Source organism: Toxorhynchites rutilus, chromosome 2 (assembly GCF_029784135.1).
Source record: "Toxorhynchites rutilus septentrionalis strain SRP chromosome 2, ASM2978413v1, whole genome shotgun sequence".
NCBI classification, from domain to species: Eukaryota; Metazoa; Arthropoda; class Insecta; order Diptera; family Culicidae; genus Toxorhynchites; species Toxorhynchites rutilus.
In genome coordinates, this window is record NC_073745.1 from 230338734 (window position 1) to 230358722 (window position 19989).

Here is a 19989-nt window from a genome sequence, read left to right on the forward strand (position 1 = left end):
CGATGGCGAGTTGAATTCCAAGATATCGTGGCGCGTGCTTATAACTGAATATGCTAATATTTTCGTCATATTAATTCGTTTTATTTTTATTTCGAAATAGTATTTTGTAGAATATGATTCGGGAGGGGGTAAAGTATAAATAAGCGGGAAAGTGATATAATCCCATATATTAATTTGTATTTTTTATCATTTCGAAAATATTTTTTTATTTATTGTTTAAAAAAAACATTTCGGTAGAATTCCAGAAAAAATCGTATCTGACACGTAATGAAAATAAAATAAAAGCCTTTATTTGCAAACAAAAATATAAAAAAAATCAACAACCTCAAGTTGTATTCTATTTTCCTCCAAACTTTGAACGTTGATCATTATACTAATCGTTTCCTAACATAACAACTTCCGATTGGTACAGTTTTCACGAACGGAACTTGTTGTCGAATAGAGTTAAATGATATTTATATGTAAATATCATTGATAGCAAAATCCTACAAGGACTTGTTTCTTTTGTTTTAGTCAACTTAGAAGTAAAACCGTTTGTTTGACATTCCTACTAAGCTTCATAATTTATGCTATAAATATCACTGATATCTCAACTATGTCCTAACCACATTTCAGCCTAATACAGCCATTATTTGAACTTCTTTGAATCAGCAGAATATAAGGCAATGTACATATAATTCTATTCTAGCTTGCATTCACTAACGAGAAGCGTTTAACAGTTTACATAATATACTAATAATCGCATTGAGCAAGCATCACAAATTCGAAAAAAACTGCTCATTTCATCACACTTCCTCACGGCACTAACAATTTCTTCTACGGCTGCAGATAATTCAATCCGTTCAGATGACCCTCATCCCGTTTTCGCTGCTCTTCCAATCGTTCCTTGTGTTTACCGTCGATACCCAAGCCGAGCCTTTCGATAGCCTTTTCACCTCGATATCCATGTTTCTGTAAAGAGGAGTTGAACAAAAAAAATCTACATTAATCATTGTCGTCTCTCAGAAAATACAACCAAGCAACTGGTAAGCTAAAAAATTACGTTCGTTCAGTGACGTGCAAAATTAGCCGAAAATGAAACCTGTCGGTCATAGCATTGACTTTCAAGCGAGAAATAGGCGAGAGAGAAAAAAAATGCGGTGACGGAATAGATGGCCATAGATTAACAAATAGAAATCGACCCACGCGCAGCCGGCAAACTCACATTGAACTTGAGAATTGAATTCATTCGGATGGAATTCGACTATTTTATCACTGACGCTGGTAAACATTCCGTTGGCGGCTTTTAAGGTTGTAAATTTTCAGGCAGTGTCAGACGTGTTCATAACAGATTATGGAAATTAAAACAATTAATTTATTTTTGAATCGAACAAAATAGAACGACGATGAGCTATGGAAATTATAGGAAGCGATTGCTACGAATATTATATACCGAATACTAATGTATCGACACCGTAGTATTTTGGAAATGCGTTGCACACTGTTGGTATGACATCTATATATATATATATATAAATGGATTTCTGTCTGTCTGTCCGTCTGCCTGTCTGTCTGATTCTTATGGACTCGGAAACGAATGAACCGATCGACATGAAAATTTGTATGTAAGGGTTTTTGGGGTCGGGGAAGATTCTTATGATAGTTCGAGACCCCTCCTCCCTCTCTAAGGAATTACTGCCATACAAATGAAACACAAATTTCTACACTACTCGAGAATTAATCAAGCAAATGAAACGAAGCTCCATTATCGAAGATAAGGAGGCGGGGTAGTTTTGGTGTTTTATATCATAGTGTCAGCTCAAGCGACTTGCGTTTTGTTGAAATTTTAGCTGGTGATTTCAATATTAATTGGTGTGATGACAGTAAAACTTTAATTGATCATGTTTATTCCAATTTTGATACTATTAACACTATCTTTAGTTTTTTCTTACTCTTCAATTTAAAAACATTGCAGTTAGTAAAATGAGTAAACTTAACGTTATTTTCTGATGGAGGCGATCTGGCGTAGTGATAACATTTGTACCTCTCACGCAAAAAGTCACGAGTTCAATTCACACTCCCGACATTATTCCAAAAAATTGGAAGTAATGTGACAAACCAGCCAAAAGTGTTGAAAGTATCTATAATACAGAAAAAAAATATGTTTTCATCATATTCAACAAAATAAATAGACATAAAATGTTGTATATATCAAGTGTAATAGTAATTAATCTCCGCGTTCGTTGGTATTTAAATAGTTCCTCCAGTTTCGGGTTGTTTGTAACCACACTGAAGCCTTGGCTGTGCTCCTGCTTAAGCTCCTCATCTGTGCTGATGATTATCAACTTTTCTTGCATTATCACTATGACTCATTCCATGGCATTTGAATTTGAAAATTTTGAAAATCCTGAAACATCTTAGTAGAATCTTTGTGTAATGCGTCCAAGTGAGTGACATATGATAATATAATATGGTCTTGAAGTTTTTGTGATAATTTTGTCAAATGCGAAAACTGTGAATATTCTTTTCTTCTTGAATCTTGTTTTTTTTTTCAGTTTTGTCAGAAAGGCCTATATTATCGATATTGTTTCAAACGAGTTGAAATCGTCACCCTGCAACTGAAACACAAGTTCAAAAAAGCTGATAATCTTGCTAACAGCCTCAGGATAGTCAGCGGGCTCCAGCGTGTAGAAATAACCGAGTAAAGATTTCGTCGTTTTTCTCATATAGCAGAGCAAACAATCGAGTCCCCCTATTTACACGGTACCTGTTTTAAACGATTTCGCTTTTACACGGTTTATGAAATAACAAATTTTGAAAAACTTGAAAGATGTACGTTTGTAGTTCATATGTAACCAAGTAAAATAGGATTATATATTATAGTTTTGACTACGAATGCGATTTTATGTTCCAGAGCTAGCAAGTCATCAATTTACTAGCATTTTTGGAGTCTTAATATGTAACTTGTGTCAATTTTTCAAGCTCTTAGAATGCCAAGAATATCGACAAAAATGAAAAGTAAAGGAAAGTTATATTTTCGGTTTTCGACTGGAAATCTCTTTATTAAATTTAATGATAAATAAAGCAAAACAAATCTTCGCAGCTGTTAATTGGATCTTCTATCACTTAGTCTGAAGTCAAATCTGAGATCTTCCCGAATTCGTCGACTGTTGAACCAGAATCGCATCAGGAATGCTCAAGTGATAAGGATGACTTTATACTAATCAGAATAAAAATACTGGTAGTTCCTTAAAGTAGCTATAGCGAATAAACTTATTACAATTTAGCTTCTTGAAGAATTCTTTGCTTATTTGTAGATTTTTATAATTGTTTTACTTAAATAAATTATTGAATTCAGTATATATGGAGGGCTTATTCCGTTTTATACGGTTTTACATAGCAAAATCGGAGATTTCATCCTACACGGTTTTATCGGGAACCTATCTCCAGTGTAAATCGAGGGATAGGTTTATAGCGAAGACTGATGTGATCTAGGGCTCACATTTTTTGCTACTAAATGCTGTCTGTGAATCACGCAGTGAAATACCAGTACCTCACGCAGTCGTGAGCTGTAAAACCAACCAAATCCAAATCAACCAAGCCAAATCAGTCTTCCACGGAATAGCTTTCTCGGTTAAAAAAAAAGTTCCTCGGCCTGAATGATCGATTCTCCTCTGGTATCAGTCTTCATTTATTTAGCAGAAATCATTTATTGGCACATATTTTCATCTTTAATATCTCGAACATTCCCTAACAACATATACATAACTAAGTTTATTTTTCATTGTTGGGTAATGTAGACGCGTCCAGCTGGAGAGAAAATCTGTTGGTCTATAATAAATTGAAAAACATTTTCCCTTTTCGCGACTAGAATTTGGCGATCTTTAGAAAAAGATCAATCTTAACGGATCGATTTTCTAAACAGGGTAAGGATCGATTCACTGATTAAATTGGTACCAAAAAATCGATCTTTGAAAAATCGAATGCCTTTTCCAATTTATCTACTTGTTCAATATAAGTGTTGTCTTTTCTTCAAAAATGGTATAAACATTTCACATTTCTATTGAAACATCAAAGAAATTTAAAATTCTCAGAATGAAGGTCACAACAAAAATTTAATGCCCAGAAAAACAGTACTTCCTAGGGCATTCATCTTGAATTGTCATGGAATTATTCAATTAAATAAATTAATTGAAAATTATTATCAGAAATTCAACAGCTAATATTCATCCAGAACTCCACTAACAATAATCTCATAAAATCCAACCGTGCCATATGTCCGGCATTTAGTCGAAATCTTGGTGGTAGTTCCAGTATTAGAAAAGAACGCTTCGGCTCCAGCCCCTTCTCACCATCCAATTTCGTCATAATTTTCACTGTCAGAATATGAATGTGTCTTGTGATGGTGTGATATAACTTATGACCACTTGTTTTGTAATCACCAAATTTACCGATCTGCTTCTGCTAAATTTACGACCACTAATTTGACAACCTTGAAAGGGATCCAATGTTTATGAAATTCGTCAGGTTGTTGGGAGAGATTAAAATCAATGTTCGCTGAAAAACGAAATTACAAAAATATTCTACGATCGAAAAGATAGGAAAGATCGAAAGGAAAAGATCGATTTTCGCGTTTTTTTTTATGAACAAAGAATCGATCCAAAAAATCGGAAAGGAAAATATTGATCTTCTGAATATCGATCCAAGTTCGCCCAATCCTATTCGCGACCCAGCTCAAGTTTCCTGATTTTTTTTTTGTTACGCCGTGCATATAGGTAACCAAGCATTTTGTGAATTCTTTTTCAATCACATTTTTTAGTTCACGTTTCAAGTTTTTTTTACTTGCCAAATTTTTCATTTTGTACTTTTTGCACTTTTTTATTACAATCTTGCGCACGCCCATCGTCTTGTTGAGTTTTCAAAATGTACAGCAATAATACTTTCTACTAAAATATTAGTCGTTCTTATAACACAGTGATTCGCGTAACACAACTTATGCAGCATCTTGAATGTGTTATTTTATAGGGGTCGAACTCGTCGACCCCCAAAATCAATTTACGTTTTTGTCGACCCCTGGAAAACCGGAATCGACCCTGATTTACACAGTCACGGATACCAATTTGAAAATAACCGATCATGAGACTTAGTTATCAATATTGTAGATAATCTCGTGGTAAACGAAGATGTTGTTAAATTAAAGTGCTGGAGAAAGTATTCCAAGCATGCTGTTTCGAATCTCTTAGTGAGAAGTCTGGATTTTCCATTCGAGGTCGGTAATTTAGATCAATCAGCGGCCGTTCTAACTAATACCTTGAAAACGTATACAAATCGGCTTGTTACGCAAAAATTTGTTCCTATGAAAAACTCGAACAGCTGGTACAATTTGGATATTTTACGCCTAAAACGTGAGAGAGACAGATGGTACAAAAAATTTTGTAGAACAAATGATGGAAATCATTGGAATATGTACACGAACGCGCGCAATAGATATTCACAATCGATTAAGGAAACTCGTTGTGAATATATTCAGAGGAAGATTTTTTTTTCCAAAATATATATTTTTATCAAGGCTCATATGGCGTTAGCCTGACGGGGCCGGAGTTCAATATTTTGACAGGTTTTCTTATTATCTATGTTAGTAATATGTAACCGATTACTCGCGGTCGGCTCGAAGTTAGTATTACAAGTGTTCTCGTAATTGGGATGTTGCTGTCTCCAATGCTCTGTACGTGTGCCCGACACGAGATACTTCCTATTGGGATGCAGCTGACCATTAATCAGCACCGCCCCCCTAGTATGTACCCCATATCTAGCGTGGTGCGTCTTCTCGACTCGAGGAATCCAGGATAGAATGGTCACTAGCCGGCGCAATCAGCAGCTCGTGTAGAGTTGTCATGAGCGGTACAACCTTTGGCTCTTGTTGAATCATCAGTGGACTGCACAACCTTTGGCCCGTGTATCTGTAAAGAGTGTGTGTATGTATTGCCGCGACTAAGTAAAAGTTTATAGATCGGATAGGAGGGATATGAAACAGGGACACAACGAAGGAAACATCATTAAACGTTGACATCTCAGAGGAAGATTGATCTGCATCAAAGCAACAGCAAGGAGTTATGGAAAATTTTAAAATCTTTATTAAAACCTAGTAATAGCAAACCGCGGTCCATAACTTTAAATGGCACACTTGAACCGTCTGAACAGGCTATAGTGTCTAAGTTCAACGATTATTTTGTCAATAGCGTTTCATTGATCAACCAGTCAATTCAATTGGTCAATGAACCTGATGAAATAAAAAAAACCGGTTAATAGTAGTTGTAGATTTGAAAGTTTTCACCCAATTACATTAAACGCACTTAGAACTATTTGCTGTTCTTTAGGAAAAACGGCTGGAGTGAATAATGTCAATGCTAGAGTTATTCAAGATTGCTTTCATCTCATTGATCACATCTTGCTGGACCTTATTGATAAATCTTTGCTAACTGGGCATGTGTCTAAGGTGTGGAAGGAATCTTTAATAATTCCAATTCAGAAGGTTGCTGGACGAATAAAGCCGGAGAGTTTCGTCCCATCAATATGTTGCACACGATAGAGAAAATATTAGAAGTAGTCGTTAAAGGCCAGCTGCTGGAATATTTAAATTGCAATGCTTTGCTAATACCAGAACAATCGGGATATCGGGAAGGTCATTCCTGTGAAACCGCATTGAACTTGGAAAGAGAAGCTAGAGTGCAAAGAGAATATCATTGCTGTTTTCTTGAATCTAAAACGCGCTTTCGAAACATCTTCTAGGCCCTTGTTGTTGAACACGATTAGGCGCTTTGGATTTTCGAGTACTGCATACAAATGGTTTGAAAGCTATTTAAATGATAGAACTCAACGGACTATTTTTAATGATTTAATTTCCAATCCCCTAGGGAATAATTTAGAAGTACCTCAGGGAAGTGTATTAGGGTCCCTTTTATTTATTATGTATAGCAATGACATGCGAAGAGTTTTACGATTTTGTGATATCAATCTTTTTGCAGATGATACTGTGTTATTCATTGCAGCTAATGATTTAGATCAGGTCGTTTTACATTTGAATGGAGATTTACATTCTTTAAGCAGATGGTTGAAGTATAAGCAATTGAAATTGAACATAAGTAAAACTAAAAATATGGTAATCTAGCGAAATCGTTTAAATGAAAACGTCTCCATCGTTATCGAAAAACGAGACTATTGATCGAGTTCGGGACATTAAATATCTTGGCGTGATTATTGATGACAAACTCAAGTTCAACACTCAGATTGACAATATCATTAAGAAAATTGCCAAAAAGTTTGTAATCTTATGTCGATTGAAAAACGTTTTAGCTATTGCAGCAAAATACAGCTATACAAATCAATCATCTCTCCTCATTTAGACTTTTGCTCTTCCATTTAATTTTTAGCCAAAGATACACATATATCGAGATTACAGCGCTTGCAAAACAAAATAATGCGGTTGATACTAAAATGTAACAGATTCACTTTCTCATCTTCAATGTTGGACGCTCTGCAATGGTTATCCGTGAAGCAAAGAATTGTTCATATAAATATGGTATTCATTTTTAAAGTAATAAACGATTTGCTGCATCGATATTTGTGTGCTCGAGTTGAAAGAGGAAGTGACTTCCATTATTATAACACTAGAAACCCGAATGAATTAAGAACACCACATTTCTTGACATGTGCTTCACAAAATTCGTTGTATTTTTAAGGTAATAAATGTGTTCAACTCGATGCCAAGACATCGGATACACATTTATTGCATCAATGGCAAAAGTGTCTCATATTCAATGGATAATTAAAATAAAATTATTTGTAGATTATACTTCATATGACTTACTCTTGGAGACTGTTTCGAAAAATTTCACACGAAGACGAATTATAAAATATAATTTTTATATAAAAACATCACATTGAAACACATTGTTAAGTTAATACATAGTTCACAAAAAAATTAAAACAAAATCTTTTTTCATAATCTTGCATGTATCACTGTTTTTTTTTCAAGAGAAAATAATTCCGACCAGTACGACACCCATGTCCAAAATTATTACGACCGCAAAGGGTTAAATGCGCAACAACACTTACAGAATTTAAGAGGCACTGTATTTCACACGTGAAAGCTGTGTTATATTAACAGCTGAACGAGTTTTAAAAATTTTATGACGAAGTTCTTTACTGACGACGTTTTATACGAACGGATAAATTATTGTGGACAATTTTTTTGAAGCTTGTTTTTAACATTTTCAATGAATCTGACGAAGTTTTTTTGAACGGATTATATTGTGTAGACTATTTAATTTTTTCAATTTTGTATTGATCTTTATTATGCCTGTCATGATATTGGTGATGATGGACTATTTTTATTTTTATTTTGTCGTTTTTACAGTTGTATTAAAGGGCGAACACGAAATTATTGCGACACATTCAACAGGGCATAACTTTTTTACCATTGGGTAAAAATCAACCAAATTTTGCACACTTTCTCATTGATGTGTATTGTCTACATGCTGTCAAACTCGAAGTCGTGTTTTTCGATTCAACGAAAATGGAGGTGAACCAACGCAAGTCGAGAGAACAAATTCTTTCCAAACACCTGGAATTTGCTGACCTGTCGCACCGGCAGTTGGGAAAAATGTTGAACATTCACCATTCAACCGTCTCCAGAGTGTTGAAGCGGTTCCAGGAGCGGTTGACGTAGGACCACGGCAAAGGAGCTGGAAGAAAACCGGGACCGGAGAACAAAAAGACAGCGGGAAAGGTGAAGCGGATGATTAAAGCAAATCCCAACGTCTCAAGCCGTGATTTGGCTAAAAAGATCGGCATGTCGCAGAGCTACGTCCAGAATGCAAAGAAAAGAGCTGGACTACATACATACAAGGTAAAGAACTTCCCAAACCGCGATGAGCGGCAACAATCGACGGCTAAAACTCGGGCACGGAAGCTCTACGAGAAGATGCTGACAAAATATGGCTGCTGTGTGATGGACGACGAAAGCCGATTTTAAGCAAATTCCGGGGTTGGAGTTTTTCACCGGCAAGAGTAAGTTCGATGTGGATGACAAATTTAAGAAGAAGGAAATGTCGAAGTTCGCCTCCAAATATCTCGTTTGGAAGGCCATCTGTTCTTGCGGACTGAGGAGTGAGCCTTTCGTGACAAAGGGCACAGTAAATGGCGAGATCTACAAATCTGAGTGCCTCCAGAAGCGCCTTTTGCCGTTCTTGCAGCAGCACGACGAAGCTCCGCTATTTTGGCCAAATTTGGCATCATGCCACTATTCTAAAAGTGTCTTGGAGTGGTATGAGGCCAATTCTGTCCATTTTGTTCCAAAGGACATGAACCCGCCAAACTGTCCGGAACTGCGCCCGGGGGAGCAGTACTGGGCAACAATGAAGCGGGAGCTTCGGAAGAGCAAGAAGACAGATTTCAATGTTGAGAAACTGACTTCAAGCTGATTTCAATGTTGAGAAAAAAATAAATAAATTATCTTTTAGATAACTCGTCTCGCTTAAACCTCTGTAGGGGAAGGAGGCGGGACCATCATCATCATCATCATCATCATCATCATCATCATCATCATAAGAGCATATCTCGAGAAAGAAATTGTCCGATTTAGGGCTGTCTTCATTCTATCATATTTTCTGTATCAAACATTTATTTCAAGTAACGGATATAATGTCGAGTTTTGGGAAAAGTACCGAAATTTTATAGTAAAAAATAATTTTGACGGGTAGATTAGAAGATCAATCAATGAACAGTTCTGTCAGTGGAACCATAAACGTGCGCTTAGTAAGAAAACGGGGATGTAATATCAAAAAATATTTTTTGGGTGGGACGAAGTTTGCCAGGTCAGCTAGTAAGTAACATAAAAAAGTTATCAGTATGTAAATCAATATAAACCCTACACCAAAACTAGCGTTGGCATAAAACATGCCATCTTTGGCAGAAAAGATGCCATTTCCTGAGAGTCAAATGCGCAAATAATGAGCTATTTTGAAGCTTAAAAATGGTTTGTATGTATGCGAGCAGACATCTCTTTCTGTTTTCTTTTCTCTTTTCATTTGGGATTGTGCAAAAAAAGCCCATACGACGTCAATGGGGATCGAATCAAGGCCGGCTGGAATGCGAAGTTACTTTACACGACCACGCTATCCATATAGCTGCCAGCGCTATTACAAAGGATCGTGATAATATTACACCTCATCATAAAATGAAGTTGGAAGATGTTTTCTAAGCCGATAAAGAAGAACATAAACGAGAATATATCTTTCTCTGTCTGGGCCGCGTATTTGGCAAACTATACGAAAAGCCTTCATTTAAATGTGTCTCCTGTTTTGCTCCCTCATATTGGCTCTAGCATATATATATTATACAAATGATATAGGGTAAATGATCTTGGTTTGTCCAATTTGGGGTATTTTTACGCAACTAGTAAATGCAATTCGATTTTTATTCATGAAAATCACATATAATCGATACGAGTTTGGGTTTGTTGAAAAGCCCCAAGTCTCTAGTTGCTAATACTACCATAAGGCGTTGAAATTATTCAAATTTTTATGTTTTTTTAACGATTTTCCTCAAAGAGAAATTATGATCATGGTTTGACCACCTTTGATCATGGTTTGTCCAAAAAATGATCATGGTTTGTCCGGTTTTAGAAATCACCATTTTTGAATGTAAACATTCGAATTCTCAAGTAGATGTTGCATTTATCATTGCTTGAGTTTAATGTCATCATATTGATCTATTCATAATTTAGGCTTTCTTCAGAATATCGTATTTTCTTGGGCATTTTAAAAGTGTTCACTTCAAGACACTCAACATAGAGAAACTTTATTTCTGCTATACGCGAAGGACACAATAAACAAACTGCAGCACTCCAAGCGGTTGCCATAGAAATCATATGGACAAAACAACATTATTGAATTGGACAACTCATGATCAGAATTGTGTTCATTAAAATGCGTTAATTTAATGGTTCAGCTATGTAAATCTGATACAAATGATGTGCAAGAATAATGTTTACAATATTTGTAAGTGTTATAATCCAGAAATGGTCTGAATACGTGCCAAATAATCATCTGTTGGTTGATTAAAAGTTAGCTCAAGTGAAGGGCACATTTACCTTACATGTATTGGGGAGTAGAACATTTTATGTTATCTTTCAGCTCATTCAATATAATAAATCGGGATGCCAGAAAATGTGCTAAAAATTAACTTTGGGTATACGAACACTCATCAAGAGGTCCCTTGATTAATTCCTCAAAAGCTGTTCAAATCATGGAAACCCCAGCGTTTAAAAAAATCATTTGCATATACGTAAATTGATCATTTGAGATTTAAAGGTGGGTTTAAGTAAAGTCGTTATAACCATGTATTCACCATGAACACATGCATTTTACAATTCAAGTATTGTTATTTATCATGGAAAAACACGATAAATAACTATTTTTCAAAATTCTTATGTAGATCTTCCTCAGTAAGTAGAGTACTCTTCATCAGAGAGACTATCCGATGTTTAATGCTGTTTGCTAATTTGACTACCCTTTTCGATGGGAGTTAAAAAAAGGCTGACTTCACCATGGTACATTGGCCCAAGGCCTTACACAAGCATCATGATTGGCGCCAAAATCAAAACATCTAAACATGACCCGCGAGTCTTCTGTGTCGACGCTTTCGCAGTGAAATCGTCAAGCTCAATTAACAAACCTTCAACTGCATACGAACTAAGTCTGTGCAGTAGTAGCAGCAGCAGAAGCAACAGCAGTAGTGGATGAATTCAATCAAATTTCCACATAAGATCAAGCTGATGCATACAAAGATAGAGAGACAAGAAAAGTCAAGGATAGACGCGAAACCGATCAGCGCAACATTACTGGCAGTTTGAGAGTAACTTACCTCATAGTAAAGCTCGCGACGCTTTTTGCTAACCTCCGGATCAAAATCGAACTCTTCTGTTTTGTGGATCAATGGAATGCCGGCGACGTTGTTTTGCAGCAGCTCGGTAAACAGTCGGATAACGGTTGCCCTGATCGGGGGTACGTGCATGCTACTCAGGACGAGCAGTAAACTTATCTGGAAAGGTAAACAATTGTTCAATGAACTTGGAAAAATAATTCGATCACAGAAAATGTACGAGCTTGGGAGAAATGACGATAGCAGAGCAATAACAATAAACAAAATTACTGAAAACTGCAAGTGTATCTTATCCCTTCTTTTAATTTTAGTTTTTAGTATAACAGGAATAATTAAAACTAAAAAATTCCAATAATCTTTACTTTTATTTTCCATTATTTTCAAACAGAAATATTTTTTTCAGATTTCTAAAATTCCTTCGAGCTTTTTGTACAACACCATTTCACGTGGGTCATTTTTGGAAATATCCCAACAATACTTATCGCAATTCTAAAAAGAATGGCTCCACAAGTATTGTTATAACTATTAGTCTGCTTTACGTTACACATATGAAACAAAATTGTTTATTGTATTTGGCTTCATAAATATTGACCATTGACAGCTACACTGCTAGATTATATTTGTTTACACTTTTCTGTGCTCGAAAACGGTGCGAACTACCGAAAATAAATTAATAAAGGGCCTGGATGGGTATGAAAGTATTTTACAGGGTACTAAATAAGAAATTTCGACTATTTTTTGAGGTCCTATGAGGTTCAACATAGAACCTATGGCAAAAAACGTACTTTTCTATGTTTTTGACGCCATTCTCGAAAGCTTTGAGGTAAAAAATTGAAAAATATACTGAAGGCGCATCTTACTATGGTGTATATGATTATTAAAAAAAATTCATCAAAAACTTAAGTACTAAAAAAAATGTTGAAACATTGAAAATTTTTTTTGGGAGATTTAGGGATTCAGTACCACTCTAATTCGTATTTAAATGTGTTTCTACGTCTTTTTAGATGTGTATGATTTTTTTCAGAATTTTAACAATGTTGCGCGATACAGAAAAATTAATATTTATAAAACTTTTGATATTTTTTTAGAACTTTGAGACTTAGTACTGATTTAATTTGTTTTGAAATATGTTCGTGTGTGATTTTTGATATTTGTGATTTTTTTTTCAGAAAATTTCGAGAACTGCGCGGCCCGAAAATATCCAATAACTAAAAAAATATATTTTGTTCATTTTCTAATATTTTGTTATTACCCTAAAATCTATAGTTGTATTGTATTGATGTGTTCGTGAAAAGTGCCTCCAAATCTCATCACCAGCGCTATTGCAAATATTTTATAAGGTATCAAATTAGAAAAATTAATTTATTTTTTTGAATCCCTATAAGAGCTGTAATCAAAATGTGGTTTTACTTTTTTTCACGCCATACTCAATAGGCTCGGAAATTAAAATTCGAAGAAATACTCAAAGTACGGCTATTATGGTGTACCACGACAAATTATAATTTTTTTTATAGAAAATAAAATTTTTAAAATTTAAGTAATTTTTTGGTATTTCGAAATTTTGGATTTTGGATTTTTTTTAATTTTTCGATCCATTAAAACATAATTTTAATTTAAATGTACCAGTTTTTGATATGTGTGTTTTTTCAGAATTTTAGAGGGTTTTCCGGTACAATTTTTTAATAATTTGAGATTTTGAAATTATTAAATTAATTTTTGAAACACAGTACTGCTTTGAAATGTGTTCGTACTTTTTTTTATATTCATGATTCCTTCATAATGTATCGAGCGTTGAACGTACTATTTTAAGGCAATTCTTGAATACAGCTGTAAAAACGGGTTTTGCGTTGAAAAAAATATATTGATTCAGACATATTTTGAAGGCGATAAATAAAGTATATTCTTCAAAAACACAAGTTCCCGGTATAAATTTGACTGAATGTATTTAGTGAACATAGAGTTGTGAAATCAAAACTTGAACATAGAATATATCCAATTGTGATAGAAAAGCGGTGAAAAATGTGTAACAATAAACATTTAAAATACCAAATGTTTTAACACCTAAACAGGGACGAATGTAACAAAATTTGTAAAAAAATAATACTTAATCATTTTCCACAATCTGACCAAAAAAGTCACTGATAAGAGGGTATCCACTTGAAGTCAGGCCCGGACTGCATGAGCATCTCACAACAAAGCTTCCGTATCTTTGCCAAAAGACTGAGGAGAAGTAACAATAGCCAAACTAATCAAGCAAATGTAATCAAACTTAGCATATAAAGGTTTTAGGGATCGATAAACGTTTTTATGGTGGTTCGACACTCCTCCCTCCTCTCTAAAGGGAGGCTTCCATACAAATGAAGCATAAATTTCTGCATAACTCAAGAACTAATCAAACAAACAGAACCAAATTTGGCATGTGGAGGTTTTAGGAGGCAAGGAACGTTTCTAAGGTGGTCTCACAGGGAGCGGGTGAGGTGGGTTTTACATAACTCGAGAACTAAACAAGCAGATGGAGCCTAATTTGGGATGTGAGGATTTTTGGCTACGAGAAATGTTTCTATGATGGAATGCCACCCCACCCTCCTCTAGAATGGAGAGGGGGTCCCATAAAAATAATACACATATTTCAACCAAACATATTCCAACCAAACATATTCCAACCAAACATGACATTTGAAAATTTACGGAAAACTCTGAAGGAATCATCGGTGAACCACATTTTTCATCGGTGAACCACATAAGTTCTACACGGATAGAATTATGAACTTACTCGAATAATGAGGAAAGGTTATAGGTAAGGTAAATGATGTTGTTTTGTCCAGTGGAAAATATGATCATGGTTTGTCACCTTTTTTTAATGCTCTAGTTCAGCGCACCTGTGTCAAATCCGAAATTCAAATGTTTCTAAACATATAAATAAAAAAGTAAATGCAGTCAGTGCAGTGCAAAAAGTGCAATTTGTTTATGTTGTTCTTCGTGCGTAGCAGAAATAAAGTTTCTCTGTGTTCAGTGATGTTGATCTTCAAAATGCCCAATCAAAGGCAATATTCTGAAAAAAATCCTAAATTATGAATGGATCAATATGATGACAGTAAACTTAAGCAATGAGAAATACAACATCCACTTGAAAGTTCGAATTTATTCATTTAAGGGGGTATTCTAGTCTAGAAATCTGAAAAAATCGAAATTTTTTTTTTACCATATTTCTGTAGTTTAGGCATTCAAGAATATACTCTAGAAAGGACTTATCGAAAATCCTATTATTTACCTAGTTAGAGCCATCTTAGTGATGTGGTATCTAACCTGTTACGGCCATCACAATGAACTTCAAACGCGTTTCTCTCGGAACTAGTTTTTTTCTAACTGGCGTACACGATATCTCAAGTTCTACTGAACCGATTTATGTCAAATTTATATGAAAATAATCTGCATACATCTCTCTATCGCATGAACCAATAAAAAAATATAACTTTTTAATTTTACTATTTTTAAAAAATCGGTAAACGCAAAAAAAACGTTTTAAACAGCATTTTTGTTTTCAAACGGCCGCCATTTTGTTAAAACCCATGTTTTTGACTTGTCCGAGGTTCATGCCATAGCGACATCTTTACTGATTCAGAATCTGTTCGATTTTTTTGTTTCAGATAACCAGAAGGACTGGAATCGTGTACGCCATGGCACAACTTTTTTTTGAACACCCTCACTTCACCAGCATGTAACTATTCTAATTATGAATATTTTTTTTCCGTCCTATTTTTGTTTTATTGTTGAAAGATAGATAAACGAATAATGATATAATGGATAGTAAAAATATTCTTTGTTTTATTTTTACGGAGTTCGAAAAAACGTCCGAAATTCGTGTCTCTACACTAGAATACCCCCTTAAAAATAGTAATTTCTAAAACCGCACAAAGCCACATTGGTTGCGCGTTCGCTTAAAAGCGATCGATCGTGAGTTCAAAACTCAGGGCCCTCATTAACCATCTTTGTGCTGTTACAGAATAGCTACGTCCACGCAACAATCATCAGCGATGGAGATCGATCCACGGTCGAAATAAGATCGATTCATCCTTACAACTGCTGTTCTATAAATAACTCAGCAATGATCAATCAACTGTCTCCGCTGTCCGGTCTAATTGGATAATGGAAGAACAGAAGGAAAACTCGTACGCCTAAATGGGTACTGTGTAAATGTACCATGTGCAATCGTATAGAACGAATTCTCTTACGCCGAAAAATGACAACTTGTAATGTGCTAATTATAGATATGATAATCATGTGACATGTACACGATTAAAATTCGGCTCTGTTACAGCCAATATGTTAATGAGCCTGAAATAAACAAATGGAAAAAACCGGACAGACCATGATCATTTTTCGGACAAATCATGATCAGAGGTGGACAAACCATGATCATAACTTCGCTTTGAAGAAATTCGTTCAAAAATATAAAAACTTGGATAATTCGAACGACTTATGGTATTATTAGCAGCTAGAAGCTTGGGTCTTGCTCAACAAACATAAATTCTTGATTATACAGGGTTTTCCATCTCGGGCTTCCAAAAGTATACAGCCCTGCGCTGACAACCGTTTGACATAGCTGTCAACCAAAGCGTCATATCGGTAGTTGAATGTCTGCCATTTTACAATATGGATCGTTTTAGCATCGCACAACGTGTTAATTTTGTTAAATTATACTATAAAAATGATGAAAAACGGGCAAATGTTTTTCGAGCATTACGGACGGATTTTGGTCGTCATGGACGGCCTACAGAGCACACAATCGCTAATGTAGTGCGTAAATTCGAACAAACTGGATCCGTAGCGGATATTGTGAAACCTGTGCATCATCGTAATGTGGGTTCGGCCGAAAATATTGCTGCTGTTGCTGCCAGTGTGGAGGATGACCCAAATGTTTCGATTCCACGGCGTGCTCAGCAATTGGGCTTGTCAAACACATCATTGTGGCGAATTTTGCATTTGGACTTGCACCTACATCCATATAAAGTCCAAATGGTACAAAAATTAGAGCGTGGTGACCATGGAATGCGTCGGGCATACGTCGATTGGGTGAACGAACAACAGCAGCAAAATGCTGAATTTTCGCATCAAATGTACTTCAGCGATGAGGTACATTTCGAGCTCGGTGGCTATGTGAACACCCAAAATTTCCGTTTATGGGGCTCAGAAAATCCACACGTGATTGTTGAGAGGCCGTTGCATCCGCCAAAAGTCACTGTTTGGTGCGCATTATGGTCTGGTGGAGTCATCGGGCCGTATTTATTTGAAAATGAGGACGGCGAGACGGTAACTGTGAATGGTGGCCGTATGTTAACCGATTTTTTTGCCACAAATTGAAGATATGGATACGGATGACATGTGGTTTCAGCAGGACGGCGCCACGTGCCACACAACACGACCGAACATGGCCATATTGCGAACGAAATTTGAGGGACGCATAATTTCGCATTTTGGTGATGCCAATTGGCCTCCAGATCATGCTATTTGAACCCGCTAGACTTTTTTTTTGTGGGGTTATGCGAAAGACCGTGTCTATGTCTCCGCGAACTCTTGAACAAAGACAACATTCGGGGGGAGGCGATCTGGCGTAGTGGTAACATCCATGCCTCTTACGCTAAAGGTCACGAGTTCAATTCTCACTCCCGACATTCTTCCAAAAATGGAAGTTAAAGTGACGAACCAGCCAAATGAGTTGAAAGTCACTATAATACAGATAAAAATATAAAAAAAGACAACATTCGTGAAGTTATGACCGAGATACCGCCCCATATGTGCCGAAAAGTCATCGAAAATTACCTGTTCCGGATCAAGGTGTGCGAGGAAGTCCTAGGTGGACATTTGAATGATGTTGTATTTCACACATAATGGCATAAACCAAACTTTAATTTGAAATAAATGTTTCATCGAAATTCGAATTCTAAGTGTGTTTTATTTCAATTTACTTTCGGAATTTAAAGTTGGAAAACCCTGTATGTGATTTTCATTAAGAAAAATCGATTTGCATTTACTAATTGCGTGAAAACATCCCAAATCGGACAAACTAAAAATCATTTACCGTAATAATATTTGATTAAAATTGATTTTCAATAAAGAAAAAAATCTTCAAGAATGGAACAAAAGCCGCAGGTACATTTGCCCTAATGTATTGTAGTAAGAAAATCTAGAGAAGAAATCGCAAAAAAAAGCCAAGAACAGGGGCGACAATATTACGTATCAAAAAACCACTAAATCAAGCATCTGAATGAATATTTCAATCTTAGAAAATTTTGTATCACAAAAATCGTACCAGCTTAACTGCCATGAAAAATTTGTCTTGGGCTTCTGGATTGCATAATAACTAATTGCATATTATTTAGCCCTCATCGTCCACAGCAAATTCAACACGCTATCGATGATTCAAGCAACCTTTCAAGCTTCATGTGATACTGCTGTGAACTTGCAGAATATAAATGATCATTCATGTCCATATCTTAACGTTTAGTATATTATAAATGAACTACCAGTTTTGGCAAACATATTCAATATATTCAAAGCACCACTGTTTCCAACCACAGTGTTGCTTTGAATATGTTGAAATAAAACAATTTATTACACGGATCAACTGTGACACTGTTCTGCTCGGCGTAATACGTGATCGGCGCATTTGGATCGAATACGTTGTATCTAAACTTCCAAATACTATTGCTCGAAGATTATCGTCATCAGATTCTACGGTTTAGAACTGCACACGCTTTCGTCATACTCACACTGAAGGCCAACTTATTCATTCTATCAGCTCGTTTCGTTTCCAACGTTTATCGTCAAAATCAGCACAGATACAACACAAAGACTTGGTTCCACCTATACGGCCACTCTTCTCAAACATCCGTTTCGCGGAAACCTTAGCAGTGGACTAACTCCAACTCCGTCTTAGCATAACCCACACTAGGTTATACAGCCACTGCACCACCGAGAATCACTCAAACCCACAACGAAAGCCCGTCTCTGTTCTCGAGCTCGATACGCAATATACTTTTTTATTTCTCCAACTGCAGCGGCAGCGCAATCAACGTTGTATTATTTTTGCAACAGTCCATCGACAACTACTCAGCTATGCAAGCCAGTTGCCTGCTAACCTTGTTTTTGATGAGATAATACACCACTCAGCGATGCACGCGACCGAAGCAATTCCCTTTCACGCCAACCAGAAACGACCAATGCTGTCTTGGGTGGTAAACAACGATTTTTTTTCTCCACAAACTGCCCCCGGTAATTGTGAAAAGCACTTCCTTAACACTTCCTGATGCGCGAAATACTCACTGAGCGCATAAATCAACGAAATCCGCAATACACCGTTTGGTATTTTGAAACTCTTTCGCCCACCTTCCGCGATGAATGTGAACAGGTTCGAGACAACCGATGTGTGTTCTAGGATAGTTCGATCGCTTTTAACGCACGCTGGCTGACTTGCATGTTGTTGAAAAGCATACAATTCTCAGCCAGCTCAGGCATGCTTCTCTTCGGCACACATTCGCAACACGACAACCGCCACACGGCTAGATTCTGCACTTCTAAACGCGATGACTCGTCGCGGATCTGTGCACAGATTGACGAAAATCGGCACAGACAAAAATCAAAACATGTGGTTTACCTGTAGACGTGAAAGAAAAACTATCATTACGTTGTTCAACAGCGCAAACGTTGTGTTCGAGATTGGTACAAGATTTTTTCCCGCGGTAAACAACTGAAACTGAATCATCGAGATAATCGAAGATTTAGAATAATAGAAATTTTTGAATATTTTTGTTTTTTTTTTTTTTATCTTCGCTTATTTTTCGTCGGCCTATTTCCGCCACTTTAGTGCCAATCACCGACATCAGGGAGGCGACTCCACCTGTTCCTACCTATCAGACTCAACAACTCATGAGCCGGGCCAACTTCTTTTACTTCCGCTCCGAAGGAAGACGTAACCAGAGATTTTTCGCCTCAGAAAATCCCAACGACGCCAGCTGGGATTGAACCCAGGCCGATCGGATTGTGAGGCTGTTACGCTAACCATACAAC

At 36.2% G+C, this 19989-nt stretch overlaps 1 protein-coding gene across 2 annotated transcripts; it reads right to left on the bottom strand.

Moving 5' to 3' along the window:
• Positions 1 to 238: 238 nt before the first annotated feature.
• On the bottom strand, positions 239 to 19412 carry LOC129770932 (uncharacterized). 2 transcript variants are annotated; one of them, XM_055774132.1, is made up of 4 exons: positions 18693 to 19412; positions 11905 to 12081; positions 2024 to 2120; positions 814 to 951 (listed from the first exon to the last, which is right to left on the bottom strand). In XM_055774132.1, the coding sequence occupies exons 1-3, from the start codon at positions 18711 to 18713 to the stop codon at positions 2052 to 2054; spliced, it is 267 nt and encodes an 88-aa protein (XP_055630107.1). In that variant the 5' UTR covers positions 18714 to 19412; the 3' UTR covers positions 814 to 951; positions 2024 to 2051. The 2 variants fall into 2 exon arrangements, with proteins under 2 accessions (XP_055630106.1, XP_055630107.1); XM_055774131.1 differs by lacking the exon at positions 2024 to 2120 and having other exon boundaries at positions 239 to 951; positions 18693 to 19385.
• Between the last annotated feature and the right edge of the window lie 577 nt (positions 19413 to 19989).

Excerpts from the sequence above, each read along its gene's own strand:
- LOC129770932 (XM_055774131.1), bottom strand. The coding sequence starts at position 18,713 with ATGAATAAGTTGGCCTTCAGT. Across the intron at positions 12,082-18,692 it reads TGAATAAGTTGGCCTTCAGT|ATAAGTTTACTGCTCGTCCT; the intron begins GTGAGTATGACG and ends TTACCTTTCCAG. Across the intron at positions 952-11,904 it reads GTCGCGAGCTTTACTATGAG|AAACATGGATATCGAGGTGA; the intron begins GTAAGTTACTCT and ends TCCTCTTTACAG.